The 16,614-nt window shown below is 32.9% G+C and overlaps 1 protein-coding gene across 4 annotated transcripts in view; it reads right to left on the bottom strand.

Moving 5' to 3' along the window:
• Positions 1-16,614, bottom strand: part of LOC108968042 (nose resistant to fluoxetine protein 6) — a 49,148-nt gene that overhangs the window by 29,906 nt on the left and 2,628 nt on the right. For 2 of the 4 annotated variants that reach the window (XM_018931794.1, XM_018931796.1), the window contains exon 2: positions 15,563-16,184. In XM_018931794.1, the coding sequence (XP_018787339.1) occupies positions 15,563-15,971 (409 nt within the window). In that variant the 5' untranslated portion in view covers positions 15,972-16,184. The remainder of the gene's footprint in view (positions 1-15,562; positions 16,185-16,614) is intronic. The other 2 variants (XM_018931795.1, XM_018931797.1) reach the window with 1 other exon arrangement.

Genomic DNA, 16,614 nt, shown 5'->3' with positions numbered 1-16,614 from the left:
ATATTTTTTTAAAATAAATGATGCAATTGATCCTTTTCCTCAAATAGTTGTGATGTCTAAGTTTTTAAAGAACTCTCTTATGATCAACCACCATATATACATTATCTCTAGGTTTACTAAATACAAGTAAAAATGTACCAGCGTAATTAACTTTGAACTAGTAAAATAATTTTACAGGTTAGGAGAGGTTTATTTGTAGTTGAAAATAATTGATGAAAAAATTGATGGATTTTTTAAATAAGGTTTGTGAAATAGTTGAATAGGGAAATTTTTTTCTGAGATAAAATTAAAAAAAGCAACAGTTTTGAAAAGTCTATATTCAAATCTGATTCAAAACCAACTGTGAGCCCTACTTGTGAACGAAATTAATGGCAAAGTAAAAAAAACTCAACTTGAATCGACTCGCGCATCAAAAAATAGTATTACTAAATAAGACATTACAGTAAGGTACCTTTAGGGCATAATAGACCTAAGATTGCGGTGCATTCCTCATTTATAAATCTAAGGAAATATTAATTTATCTCAAGAGTTTGGAAGTGGAATATTAACTATTATTTGACAATGAATAAATCGCAATATATTTTAGGAATTTTTGACAAATGCTAAAATATCAATGCAATCATAGCAAATAAAATTTTTTAAGCGAAGTTGCATGTACTTATTAGCACATATATGTGTGTATCAAAATTTGTATATGTGTATGTATAAACACGACCAATGTTCCGTGTACTGAATGCTTTTAACATATTTCAAAACCCCAGACTTGTTTTGACGTTCTTCATGTTGCCGGCATGTCTCATTACACGCCGCTAAGCATTTGAGTGGATCAAATATTTGTTGGTAAATGTTAACCAATAATTATAAATATACCTATATATGTATATTTATATATGTATGAATGCAGCAATCATTGTTGATTCTTTTGCAATGCAGAAAATATAAAAACGAAACAAGAATTAAAGACACAGCGAAAAGGGGTCATTACATTGTTGAAAGTTGAGAAAAATACTTAAATTGCATGAATGTATTGGTATTTGTAAGTTAAAGTTATTACATCCACCAATAGGTTAAGTTGAATAGAGATAATAATGCTTCAGAGACATAAATAAAAGCCAGTTTAAATTTAAAGTTTTTGAGAAGTTTTAGATAATTTTAACAATTAACTTATGCTCTAGCAGGCAGAAAATTTTTCCAAAAAGCTGAGTTCAGAGATCTCTTTAGAGCTTCACTTATTATAACTTATTATTTTTGCCAAAAACTCACGACGAATCGATGCAGTATGCGACGGTGCATTATCGTGGTGCAAAATCCAAGAGTTGTCGGCTCATAATTTTCGCCTCTTTTTACGAATAGCTACGCGCAAATGGCACATAACACTCAATTAGTATTATTTGTTGACAGTTCGACCAGTCGAAAAGAAATCGCCGTGCACCACACCTCGATAATTGAAGAAAAGTGTCAACATAATCTTGATTTTTGATCAGCTTTGATGTGGTTTTTTCAGCCTCGGATTATATTCGGCCCATCGATCGTTTATTTTCGGATGCCATAATGCAGCTTATGTACTTCAAAAAACCAAGCGAATACTAAAAGCAAAATTATTTTGATGTGACATTTGTCATCGATGTTACTGGCAGTCATAACAACCTAAAAAGAAATATTTGGACGAATGGGTTTTCGCTTGAAATTTTAATTATAAAGTTTTACTATTTTTGGCCACAGATGATCACCGTTTCGCCACGATTAGCGCACTTATTCAACTTCATCTCATAAAATAATTTTGAGTAGTACTTATGTACCAGTATGTTACTGTCAGTTCGAGTACGGATCTTTATCACAAGTTTGATACCAATTGTGAAGGCTAATCTTATATTATATAATAATTTCAATAGAAGAAATAATTGGAATCCGTTTAATTAGAAAAGCTTATAACATTGATATCGTTCACTGGTCTTGTGACGCATGAAACATTAGGCGATTTTAGTTAATTTTTTAAGAGAAAGTACGCAATTGAATATTTCGAACTTCTTTGTACGTAATGAGTAATTAACCGAGTTGGGCTGTGTTCGTTTAAAAAAAAAAAAAAAAAAAATGGCCAAGTGCGGGCATTATTCCGGCCGAATGAGTAGCTGAAACAAAAAAAAATTTAAAAGTTTATGAAACTTAAAGATATTTCCTATACAATGATCTACGATCTTTGAAAAATATCAAAAATTAACAAAATGGCGTAATTTTGAAAAAAGTCGTTTTTTTTATTGCCAAATTTACAATTTTCAACCAATCAAAAAGATCGTAGGTCACTGGATAGTAAATGTATTCAACAATACTCATTTTTAACTTAAAGTCGATCGGTTAATTTCTCGTTGAGTTATGCTGCCAGCAATTTTGAAAAATGTCCTTCAAAAACAAAACTATTCAAGATACGACCTTGCCAATTTCACAGGATATTTTTGGAAATATAAACTATCGAAAAAGCAAATAAAATTTTTTTTTTTAAATATCACACTGTCATAGCCTCTTAACATATTGACAGTATATATTTGTACAAACAAAAATACAAAAAAAAAACTGAATGATATAAAATGAAGTTTAAAATAGTGTAAAATTTTTAAGTCCGAATTTGAATTAGTGGTGACTATCAAAGTTCATCGTACGAGCAATCTTGAACATACTGAACAACACGGCGTATGTAATTCAACTCTGAGAGTCAACACTTAACGTGGCGTAGCTAGGTGTTGACAAAAGAGAGAGGAGCTCACATTTGGTGTTAAAACTTGCTATTAATTTATTATGTGCTAATTTTAATTTTAGTACTAATTCTTAACGGAGTAATTAATTGCGTAATATACTGAATATATTTATTCAATATGCCTTTATCATAACTGCATAGTCACGGTTTTTCTATTGCGCTAATGATTTGCCGCATGTAGGTTATTTGCTATTTAAATTTTTCGCGAATTGGCGAAATATTTGCTTGCACTTATTAATGACTACAGTAGTCATTGCTTAAAAAATACCACAACTTACTTGAGTTTTGTTAAGAGGAGAGTAGAGTTGTTACATTTTTTTTTTAATTTTTCCTTTGTCTTACATGAATGCATAATATCTTAAGAATATTCTATCTAAATTTAAGTCCTAGCAAAATGTACGAAGTTATGAGTATTTTTATACACGTCTTGTGAACGTTTTGCAACCATTTCTTTAGTGTTCTAAACTGCAAACCGTTTTCGCCACAATTCATGTTTTCCAAGGCGGTGATCATCATAATAACAAAACTACTGCTCCTACTGTTCTGAAATTTTGAAAACATATTTTACAAGTTTTTCAAATTTGTTAATATATTTAGTTTTACAATAACAAATTAACCGTTTTTTGCGCAAAAATTCGCGTATTTTCCTATAAAGTGTTCCTAGAAACTGAATAATTTAGATATCTAATAAAAAATTTGCAGTTATGATAATGATAAATGATCAATAATAAGTTTCCAAGTTTCATAAAATAGCCAATATTTGGTTTCATTACTTAAAAAATTTTTAGAAAATAGTTTTCGAAGCGAATATTACGCATATTGCAATGAAACCATTATTTCAAATACTTTCTAGCGTAGAACACGTTTTTTCAACAAAGCTTGCTTTATGCTTAATGCTTTTTACAAGATACATAAGTATACAGGCTAGGCGGTTGCCCCGGTTATGGCAATTTCCCTTATTTACTTGCTCATTAAATGTTCACAGTACATAATCCCAGTTTTTTTTTAATATTTCCCCCATTTTTACCATGTGTCCGGTGTAAGTTTTTACATGCTAATGTTTTTCGAAGCATAAATGTCAAATACCGGTGTGGACTCTGACAGCTGGTTTGTAAGCTTCTCTAGCGGCGCTCATGAACTTTAAAATCTATTTTAACAAGCTTCTAATTAAATTTCCAATATATGTATGTCTAGACTATATATCACAAAGTAACATTATATTCCAGATATTGCGTGCAAGGGTATGGCCTCAAAAAAAAAAAATTTTAGGAATTTTTTAACAAAAAAATACAGCAAAAACTAAATACTATTTTGTGAATTTTTGGTATTTTTCTATCGTATCTGAGCAGCCTTCATACAAGCATATATATAAGTTAAAGATTTTGTGAGCTGCCACCTTCATATTTTCACACATTTCTAGCTACTAAAAAGTTATGTACATACAGGTTTGTACTTTACTGCTTCTAAATACACATTAGCTTATGCTGCTTAGGGATATTCGCAAGTTTATTAGCTTCTGATTATGTTTTTTTTTGAGATATCAAGAGATGCAGGCAAATATTAGTTTTGTTAGATAGATTTTGTCAATAGTCATTTTTATACTAAAATAAATATTTATATTTTGCAAGTCATCTTTCTAGAACATAATATGGAGAATTGCACATAAAGTGTGAGGTCTATAAGGATCAGCTGAAAAACAACTTTTACGACTTAAGGAGTTTTTCATCAGATTATATTTAAATTGTTCCGTCATAATAAAATAAAAGTAAACTTTAGGTTGCCATTGTAAGAATAATATCCTTAAATGACAGGATGTAATAAGATAGCTGCTACATTGAAAATTAAAACTAAACTTTTTATTGAATTCTTTAGAAATTTTTCTTCTTGAAAATAATAAAATTTACGATTTACGAAAAAATCGACTTAGACCTATTATGAATAGCATTAAATTTCCTAATTCATACACAAAACGAAATATTTTTCCAGTTGTTGGAAGTGAGATACAAATTCTTTCAACTGATAATAAGAAAAAATAGGAAACTGTAAGGCTTTCCAGAGTTGGTTATCAACCACTTTTCAGAGTTCGTAGCGAAAAAGGAACTTTCGTTAGTTTTGACCCATATTCCATGAAAATTCCATTTATTATGTGTCTTTCTATTTCACATTGTTCAACAAGCTTGAGCTCACTAGATTGTCAAAAAAGTGACAAGTCTAACCAACAACAAAGTTATCTAGTTAATTTCATTATAAAAGAGCATGTGGCCACACATTAAAGCATTAATACCGTTTTCTTTCAATATTTCATAATACCAATATAAATGGTTTCTCTCAGTTGCTTGTGCGATTCACCACACTTCAATTTTGGGGTAACTCAGACAACTAATACTTCATATTTGGAGAGTTTACAGTAAGATTTTACCTTTTTCACTTTTTTCTGCACCTACAATCTTAGTATTTCAAAGTAATCATTATAATAATAACAAGTAAGAAAGGGACTCTCGTAACGCACTATTCGAACATAGAGCGAAATAATCAGATGGAAATTAAAATTGTGTTAAATGGGAAATAGGCATGGTTGTAGTTCGACTTCGCGCATCATACTGTGATATGCGAATGTCAATATACCCCATGAGCGAAATTTGGTTGAAATCGGTCATGTAGGTCTTGAGATGTGAGGTTTCACCTAAATGTGAACGGTGCCACGTCTATTGCTTTATTTTTTACCATCTCTGGCTTAGAATTAAATATTATTTTTGATTTATCGTGCTTTCAGTATATTTTAGGCAGACGGATAGACAGACAGTCACTCGAAATTCAACACACCTCGTCATACTGATCATTTATTTACCTACAACGCCATATCTATCTCTTTACTTTTAGTTGATACAAACAAACCGCTAGGTGAACAAGACTATTATACTCTGTAGCAATATGTTGCAAGGGTATACAACTTGTGACTCAAAATTATTAATGAATCAATTAACTGCAGATTCACATAATGACTCTGCAAAAGTGAAAAATTAATAACTGGATTTTCGAAACATGAATGAAAGTGAAAATACGGATATGTGACCGGCAAATGCAGTTATAAACACGTGTACATATGTATCTGACGTATTTTAAACAAAAATTTTGCTTAGTCATCACTAGAATAAAAATAAGAATTAGAAAATCAAATGAGTTGCAATTCTCAACCTATGTTGAGGGGCGTACCGAACCAATAAGATATACTCGAACTAATAGCTAATTGTTAATTAGAAAACATACCTCGCGAAACCCGTTAATAGCCTGCGTACGACTTAATCCTATCTAGTATATCGAATATTATTATCACCTACTCAAGCGGCTATTTATGTGTTACTTAACATCTTATTAGGTTAACGAGTCTTTAAACGGTATTTATTGCCTTTGAGCTATAATAAAGCATTCATTACTTTATTACTTGTAGTTAGTGAAGGTTTATTTTTGTTTTCACCACAATTAATTATATGTTAATGCTCTTCAATATTTACTATTGCTTCAGTGCAGAATATTTAATGAATCAGTATGAGAGTTAGGCTTTAATGAAATTTTCTGAATATATTTTTGTTTTCAAAAGTTTTAAATTTTGAGTTCCAATTATTTTATCAAATAATTTTGATTCGTTTGTAAATTACTTGCAGTGAAATTAACTGGTTCTTAAAGTACTATTATAATTAGATCAAACTGTATACTAGTCAGATTACTGTCTTTCTTTCTTACAAGCATAGCCTACTTTTAACCCTTTTACGCACGAAAGTCCTATGAAATACCAATGGTTGATTTCAGTGTGGAATAAAATAATTTCATACTTATCAAAATAGACATAATCATTTAGCTACTAATCGGAAATTGTATGTGCTTTTTTATTGAAAAAATACTGCTCCACCGATTTATTTGTGTTTTTTTCTGACCAATTTTCCAAAAATTAGTTTTGAGTTGAAAACTGGTGTATTTGCACCAGTTGTTTGGTTGTATACTGACTAGCTTACCTCCGATACAGACTATCTTTTTCATTGAGCAGACCAAATCGATTGGCCAGTGTTCGGTAAGTTCATCAGAGAAAAAACGTTTTTTTTAGCTGTGCTAAAATAACACTAGTTTACGGTACATTTGTTGCCGAATAAATTTTAGCTGTTGCTGACTACATAGAATATGCTTATATATAATTTAAATATATATATCAGCTCTAGTTTCAGAGTTTCAGCTATGTAGGTATTACACAGAAAAAAACAAGTATTTATTAAGAAAAATCATTGATGATTAAGTGCTAAAAAACTTCGTTTTAAAGCTCTTCTCCGATGTGAAGACTTTGGAAAATGACGTATTAGAGACCAACAATAGTCAGACATCATATTTGTATCCCAGAAACCCTGATAGCGCTCTTCCATGACGCGTAAGTCTTGATGCATACGCTCTCCCTGCTCTTCGCTCATATCTTCTAAATTTTCTGGAAACCTCTCTATGTGACTATGGAGGATGTGGAGTTTTATACTCATGTTGCATCCCATATTTTTTAATGGTAGCAGAAGTTCTTCTACAAGTTCAATATAATTTTCAGATTTTTTTATTTCCGCGAAAATCACAGATACGAATGCTGTCCAAGCCTTTAGTTCTGCCTCAGTCATAGAATTTCTAAATTGATTATCTTTCGTAAGTTGTCTAATTTGGGGGCCATCAAAAATTTCCATAGTGAGCTGAGGAAATTTTTGGCAAATGTAAGAAAACCAGTTCCCATCTTTATCCAGTGATTTTACAAACTGTTTCATGATTATAATTTCATGAAAGATAATTTTGTTACGAGCTACTAATGAATTGTGGACTATATTGTGCTTTCCAGGCTCCATTTTTTCTCTCAAGGGCCAATTTTTTCTCACCCAATGCTCTTGTTTACCTTTACTGTCCCAAAGACATATGAAACAGGGAAACTTGGTATAACCACTTTGTTGACCGAGAAGAATGTTGACCATTTTTAAATCGACACAAATTTGGCACTCATGGTCATTGTATTTTATTTTTTTCAAGACTAGCGAAATGTTACAATATTCCTAACTTTGCACTTTGGGCAATGGGTACCCCAGCGTATTTATCTCCATTATGTAATAGAATACATTTAAGGCTACGTTTTGAGCTGTCAATGAATAAACGCCAGTCGTTTGGTTCGTATCGCTTCAAGCCCATTTTTATCAACAAGTTTTTGCTATCTGAATAAAAGGTAATGCCGTTTTCTTCGATAAAATAATGCCGTAATTCTGCATCTCTTTCACGATAAAAACTTATTTTAGTATCCGAGGATAGGAAGTTTTTTTCTTTTAGTCTAGATGCTAATAATTATGAAGCTTGTTTAGAAAGATTTAAATCTCTTACAAGATCATACAACTCATTTTGGGAAAAGCGTTTTGGCTCATTAGATACACCTTCAAAATCCGCTTCATTTTGTGATGAGCTTGGTCCTTCAATGTCTTGCTCAAATGATTCAGATATATTTTTAGGCTCTGAAGAGTTAGGTGAATGCTGCACTGGACGTTGAACACAACTAGTACTTAGGTACTGCCATTTAGCTCGATTTTTAGTGTTTAAACTGTTTATGTTCACACTACAAAAATAACAGTCTACGAGATGATTTCATGGTTCTCTCCAAATAGTCGGTGTTCCAAATTTAAAGGCACCTCTTTTACCGCTTTGCCATAATCGGAAATATTCCACACAAGATTTACAAAATACTCAAAATAGGCATTTTTCACCAACTCTGATATAACGTTTCTACAATTTTTAAACACATATTCTGCGCATATGTAGAAAAAATGATCTGGTTTATTTAAACAACGTCTTCTTGAACTACTCATGACGCAAAAACTTGAGAAACTAATCTTAACACAGTAAAATATACCTGTTTTCGATTAATATTATAAATATGCTTAAATGATAAAAATCAAAAACGAAGTAACTCGAGCTGCTCAAAAATTTTTGAGGGTAGATTTGGCAAAAACAAGTAATAAGTGAACAATATCAATCGCAGAATACGCGACAACAGACAAAAAGTTCAATACTGTAAACTAGTGTAATTAGTGCCAATGTTAGCGTTTTATGATTTGATTAAGTGGCCTTCATTTTAGATAACTGTATGGATAGGTGTACAACGGAGGGTACACTACGACTTCTGGTTTATTGTGCCTTTCTTTCACTCATTTCATTTCATCCAGTCTTAGCAAATTAAATAAGTCTTACAATTCATTTGAGACAACGGATGCGATATTCTGAATTTCTAAACATAATTCAAATGGCTTTGTTATAGTTGGGTATGTCTTCATCTTTTGAAAAGTTAAGTTTGTAAATTTCATTAGCATATGCTGTTTGTGGCCTTTCTAGCCTCAAGTAAGACTCGTTATTTAAATTTCGCGCGAAAAGCCAATCGTCGAATTCTTTTTTTTGTTTTGATAAGACTGTCTGTTACATCTGTGCCAAATGTCACTTCAAAATTAGTGTTTCAGAATATGCTTGCCCTTCTGAAGTACAAAAAGTGCAATCGGCGATTTTTACGATGAGTGAAATTTTTTGGTTGGTATAAATTATTCAAAGAGGTTCGAGGCGACGAATCACGCCCAGGACGGCCATCCCCTTCAACTGATGATGAGCACGTTAATAAAATAAAGGAATTGGTGGTTGGGAATCGAGAATTTCGTCAAAGATCTTAATGGCATCTGTTTAAAAGTATACAAAATTTATGTTTAATAAAAAAAAAAAAAATGATTAAAACGTTATAAAACTGAATTTTATTAAAATAAGTGTCGACGAAGGGGGCGCCGAGAATCCTATTTCGACTTGCTGGAGCTGGCGATTGAGTTTTTTCGGATGGAAGTCGAAAAGTGGAGTCGCGGTAGAGTAGATGTGTTGACGCGGTGCAATGTTTTAACAAATGTGGTCCGCTTTCCCCTTTTCCCATCGTTTTTGTTGAGTGGGTTGAATAATGTAGAAGTATGGTGAGCTGGGTTGAGTGGTGTCATTAGTTGTGGTGAATTGCGTTGTAATATTAGGATGCGCCTGTTTTACCGGGTAGAAGGATTGGATGCTTAACTCATTTAAACAGCATCATTTGAATATCAGAATCAGTGAAAAACATTTGTTTGGTTCCAAGATAACGAAATTTTTTAGAAAAACAGCGTCGCGTTAAATAATCGAGTTCCGCAATGGCAGTTAAGCCTCTAATGTGGACTTAACTCGCAACCTACCGAAAGATGTAGACGTTGATACATACATAGTTTGAGTAGAACTTAGAAAAAAATTATATTAATGCAAAACTAATTGATCATTGTTCTTGTCTAATAAAGTTCTTAGAGCCCTAAACTAAAGTTGCCTTGACATACAAACAGTTTTATTTTATTTACATTTAATTGCAGTAAATGTATATTCTAAACAGTTAAACGCTGTTGACAAACGTCTTCGGCTTCATAAATGATAAATTACGTACAAAGTAAGTTTTTCATACAGTCATAATAAAGAGCTTTAAAGCTCAATTATGTAAGTTTATTGAGTTAATGTAATATTTTTCCACGCAATCGATTTTTTAAACATCTCTTTAAACATATTACAAACTCCCAATGTAAATATGTAATCATACAAAAACTATTTGTTCAATTCCATTAATTTTGGCTCAGATTTTTCAAACCACATTCTAGTTGCAAACTTTCGAATATTGGCTTAACGTCCATAAAGCCGGCGCTGTATTCCATACCGCCAACGAAACAAAGTTATTGTGAGGAATTTTTGAGGATTTTTTTTTGGTACCTAAAAAGGTTATGTGAATTCGCTTGCCTACGAAAATAAGCCCGAGACGATTGATACTTTGAAAACGAATATTCGACGGGTTATTGCTGATGTACGGCCCTTGTAAAAATTGGTCGAAAATTTGACATCTCGATTGGAGTTTATTTGAGTCAGCCACCGGGGCTTGCCAGAAATCAGTTTTAAAATATAATGGCAAATCTTTATTTATATATTATTATATATTATTATCTATGAAAACTAAATTCTTGGTCATAACATAAATTATATGTGTTTTAACTGTTCTTGTGAACCACAAGTAAAAAATAACGCCCTTTAAATATGTATGTTGATAACACTTATTGAATAGATACATACATATTACATTAATAATATATGTGACCTGGTCTACAGAAAGGGGGTGTCAAAAAACTAGTTTTCGCACGTTAGAAATGAAACGGATAATAGATCAAAAATGATAGAAAAGAGATTACGACAGCTTCTAACCATTACATTGTTTCGAGTGCTTTTGACAGAAAAAATAATAAAATGGTTGTGGTGATATAAAAAGGGAGGCTTCGTTTACATTTGCATTATCTAGTCATCTTAAAGGAGTCCAAGGGGTGAAAAGTAATTATATTGTAGTTCGCGGCGATTTATGTGCTAGAAATTTTGTATGAAAAGTTTGAACCCTAGTAAATTTAAAAATATTTAAAGCAACATATACTATATCTTATAACAAAATACGTCATTACAAAAAACTCTAAACCCTTCTTTCATCTGCAGTTATAGTACTCTCCATGAATGTGAGATCGAAATTCGCACAATCAAGCTTGTCCAAAAAGATCTGTTTACTTAATTCTTTTTGAAAGCAAAAATAATATTTGTCGGGAAAATAAGATAGCCACCAAAATCATTCGAACTTACTCGTGAGAGATGTCTCTCTTGCCATCTTTCTAACACTTGCCTGACGATTTTCAAGCATCATACCTTTCACTTTTTTAATATTTTTATCAGTTGAAGGGGATAAAACTGAATCACCGTAAACCTTTTGCAACGTTCGCAACGATTTCCTACACGAAATTTGGTTAGAAATACAAAATTTGAGACAAATAGTAGATATTTTTCTATATTTTAATCCCGATGGGAAAACAGTAATAGCAGGGCATCTACCAAATTATGGATCAGTGTATACGGCAGAGGCGGTTGCAGTATACAACGCGATACCAGCAGCCTCAGAATCTAACGACAAGACGATAATCTGCACAGACAGTATGTCAACTATTGCTAGTATCATGAATATTACTAACAAGGTTCCCCTAATCGCTGAAATCGCACCAAACTTATACAAAAAGCCAAAAAAATCAAAATTATGTGGATTCCTAGTCACGCGGGAATTATTGGCAACGAATTAGCGGATCTGACAGCAAAGTCCGTAGCAATGGAGCCATTATTTATTTTCAATTATATGGTGAGGAAAGATATCTTCCTACTCGTCAATAACTTCCTTAAAGAACAGAAAACAAATTCTTGGAACAGTGTGCAAAACTATTACTCGAACTTCAATACAACTGGCATGCAGCCACATATTCCGYYYACVTGYCGAGCAAATGACATTATTGCTTTTACTCGACTTCGAATTGKGCATACCATGGCCACCCACTCGCACCTKCTAAACGRTTCAAATARACCACGCTGCGAATTCTGCACTTATCCATCGCTTACAGTTAAACATCTTCTCGATGAATCCACTAGGTTTAGTGCAACTAGAAACGCACTATTTGATGACCAACCCATTTCAAATACGCTCAAGGCTTTTTCKGAAGAAAACATTCACAAGGTAGCCGAATTTTTGTACAAAACTGGCCTTAGAAAGTTAATTTAATTCCCTAATTGTAAGTTATCTTAGATCCAAATAACTTCTTTACTAACATCAATTATTTTAATAATTGTACTGACAGTAATATTGCTCTCATATTTACCTTTTACTGGCTAATATATTAATATTCTAAGACAATATAGTTTTATTAGAGCAGTAAGCCGTAAGCCCTGGGAGCTAGTGCCTCTTACTCTGTAAGATAATAATTGTATTATTATTTTTCATTTAATAAATAAATAAATAAATATATTTAAATCCCTTGTGAAACAAGGAACGCACTACTGAATATATTGGTTTAAGTAACTGCTGTAAACAAACTGGTTGACAGATCGCGCTCTCATTCGGCATTGATATTAAGGACAGTGCTGCCAAACTATAAATTTTTTTGAGATATCATTTATCCGGGAAATTTAAGTTACAATTTCCGGGTACTTTTTTGTTACAATGTTTTGCCTAAGCCTTTTAACAACACTTTATTTCACAGCTGAAATTTAAGTTCTTTAAAAAATACATACATATACTATATATAGTATATAGATAACGCGCCTATTACGCATTTTTTTGTAGGCGAGAATATTTCGAAAATAAAGATAATAAAAATTTCGTGTTTCAAACCAGATTTTATGCTCAATCTATGAATTATAAAATTTGCATAAATAAATATAATATGCTCATGCCCAAATACACTGGTGGATACAAATATGCTACTGACGCATACCGACTTTCAGTATGTCATCGCTAAGAGGCGGTGTTGAGTGTCGTAAAAACACAACAATTTACAAACTATAAAAAATAATAGATATAATGTAGTAAATAAGTTTATTGATCTCATTTATTCGTGGTTATAAAATTAACAAAACTTTAGCGACGAGTTTTGTTTCGGTTTCCTCATTCTTTATAAAAATAGAAAAATATCCGGAAACTAAGTTGTAAATACTAATTTTATCGAAACTCTACAACTTTGTGCACGATCGCACATATAACATAAGCATATTTATAGAATAAGAATGCGAGTAAGAGATGAACTGTTTGAAAAAGCGGTATTCAAAAGGTATTAAATTTAAAATTAGCTTTCTTCTGTTCTACTATCTTTACCACTCGGATGCGAGTTTTTTTACAAAGCTATCCCTCGAGAAACATATCGACATCTATCAACTTTTTGTCGATTTCAAAGTCGGGTTTGACAGCAGATGCCTATTCGACGTCATATCTAAATGTAATATTCCTGCAAACTTATACGGTTATGCAGAATCATATAGAGCACAACCATAAACCCTGTCAAAATCGGAAAACACCTCTCCGAGCCATTTGATATCAGACGAGATTTTGGACATTGAGATTATCTCTGGTGCTTCTTCTTCAATATAATGCTGGAAAGAGTGATATTTCTTGCTGGCACTGTGTACTCTCTCAAATAATATGGTATACTTTAACAACAGAGCTTTTCCAGCTTAGAAAAAGAAGCGAAAGCGGTTGGCTTTGCGGTGAATAAGAGCAAAGCAATGGGTCTGGCAGTCAACGAGGGCATTACGAAATATCTCCTGTCTTCAAACAAACAGTCGTCGCACTCGCAACCTAGCTCTCACGTCACTGTTGACAGTCATAACTTTGAAGTCGTAGATAATTTCGTCTATCTTGGAACCAGCATTAATAACAACAACAATGCCAGCCCAGAAATCGAAGGCAGGATAACTAATGCCAACAGGTGCTACTTCGGACTGAGTAGGCAATTGAGAAGCAAAGTCCTCTCTCGACGAACAAAAACCAAACTCTATAAGTCACTCTTAATTCCCGTCCTGCTATATGGTGCAGAGGCTTGGACGATGACAACAACCGATAAGTCGACGTTGCGAGTTGTCGACGGCGCGTTGGCCACGGCGAATATCCCATTCGATGGAGCGATGAGCTGTATGAGCTATATGACGACACTGACATGTTGTAGGAATGGACGAAAACACTCCAACTCTGAAAGTATTCGATGCAGTACCCGCCGGGGGAAGCAGAGAACGAGGAAGATCTCTACTCCGTTGGAATATCCAATTGGCGCCACCTTACGAAAAGAAAAAACGACTGGCGCGCCGTTGTTAACCCGGCTATAATCCCGTAAGCGGTGTCTACGCCAGTAAAGAAGAATGAGGGGAATTGTTTGTTTATGAAAAATGTTCTTATAGAGTTGAAATATGCTAATAATATGCCACGAAATAATATTTTCTTTTTACAGAATAGTTTCAAAATTTTCAAAATTAATATTTTTTGAGTTATGCACATGAGTCTTAAAATTCATATATTTTCTAATATTAGCAAAAAATATTTATCTGCTGCTTCTTCAATGAAAGTGTCAACATATTTCAGCAGAGTTGTTTGTATAAAGCATTTAAAAATACTTTTAGCCGCCTTGTAACCATTTGAGTACCGCAAAGCCACATGGCAATTGGGTAAATATATGTCTGGAGCGGTAAATAATTTTTGCGCTCGACGACGTGTTTGAAGTTTACAATTAAAATACAAATTTTTGGGTTTTTTCTATACCTACTTTTTGTGTTGTTGTTGGTTTTTAATTTTTTTTTCTTGCTTGGCAATTGATTTGGCTGGGACGGTCAGTGGCGGTGTTGAAATTTTATGTGCGAAGAAATTTTAAAATTATTTTCAATTCGAATGCGCGCACGTACGGTAATTTATATGTATGCACGTGTGCATATATGTATATGTCTGACCAATATTTGACTATGCGCACTTGAGAATTCGATATTAAGGTTTAGGTCTACAAAAGAGTGTGGCCAAAAAATAGCAACAAAAATTGATAAGGTGATTTTGCAAAAATACAAGAGTGGAAAGGAAAGAGAGAAAAATGCCAATATTTGAACGCTTGTATATGAAAGTTATAAAAAAAGTTGACAGCGTTGTGTTTGTAAGTATGTAAATGCGTGATTTGTATAAGTTTTATTTGAAAAAAAAAACAGCAACAAAACTGTAATGAAGGTCAGTAACTGCTGCGACTGCGCTTTTGCATTTTCGTAATCAATTATTTTGAACCTTTTAAGACAAAACAAGGCAAGCACAACAATGCGGCTATTATCTAACCACTTATTAGCCGCCATGTCATTTATGAAGGCGCTTGCACATACACATGAAAAAATACTAAAATAGGAACTCACCTCGCTCATCCTCCTCCACATCGGCGGCGTTCTGCAACTGTCGCAGCGTAAGGTTCGCTGCTGCTGGCGTTGCCATATGTGCGCGTTCCGTTAAGTTACTTTCGTGCGCATTGTACTCGATGACATCTTCATCAGCGAACAATTTAAGGCTGTAATTTACTTTATCCTCGAATATCGAGGCAATTTTATTTTCCAATTTACTCGCCGCCTTTTCGCCCGTCTCGCCGGTGGCTGTCAGGAAGTTGTCATTCAAATTGCAATTGTCCTTCAGCGAACAAGTCGGATTAGCCGTTTCGGCGGTGTTGAGCGCGTAAGCACTGTGCTTGTTGTTGCTGCTGGTGTTTAGTGTGAGTAGCACGAGCAGCAACAGGTGTGCGCCCATAAAGTAGGGTGCGATTTTCGGACGCATGTTCTTGTTGTTTTTGTTCTTATTGTTGTGTTAATCACAAAGTTGTCTTGTTGAGTTTAAGTTCTTTTGAGTTTTGTTGATTTAAATGTGTTTTGAGTTTTTGATTACATCATATCAGCGCGACTTTTATGCCACAATTAATTCGCTTAACTGTTTTGTACGTGATCGTAATATATTTAGTTCCCGTTACTCGTTGACTTCGTCTTAAATCTACTGAAATATGTATATGTTTGTACTTATTATTGTTTATAAATATTATTGAAGTTACGAAAATTTTAATAAATTTTTTTTATAATTTCGGATAGCTTTTAAATCTTGGCGGCCCACATGCTAAGTAAAAAAATAAAATTCTGCAGACGATCAGCGGCAAATTCTTTTACGTTTAAGAAGATTTAATGAAAATTTTACTTAGTGTATGAAGGAAAAGTAATGAAAAAATTTATAAAACATTTAAACAAATATATAGAGATCAAAACTCCGAAACAAAAAAGTCGTGCTTGGAATAGCCAACAATAGAAAGTTAAAAATCTGATAATAATACTAAAAAAGTACAAAAAATATCTTAAAATAATGGCAAGAAATAAAAAATAATAAACTAAAAAAACTATAAATAAATGCCAAACTAAAATATATATAAAAAATA

Source organism: Bactrocera latifrons, unplaced genomic scaffold (assembly GCF_001853355.1).
Source record: "Bactrocera latifrons isolate USDA-ARS-PBARC rearing strain unplaced genomic scaffold, ASM185335v1 scaffold_20, whole genome shotgun sequence".
NCBI classification, from domain to species: Eukaryota; Metazoa; Arthropoda; class Insecta; order Diptera; family Tephritidae; genus Bactrocera; species Bactrocera latifrons.
This window is presented reverse-complemented; position numbering and strand designations above follow the sequence as displayed.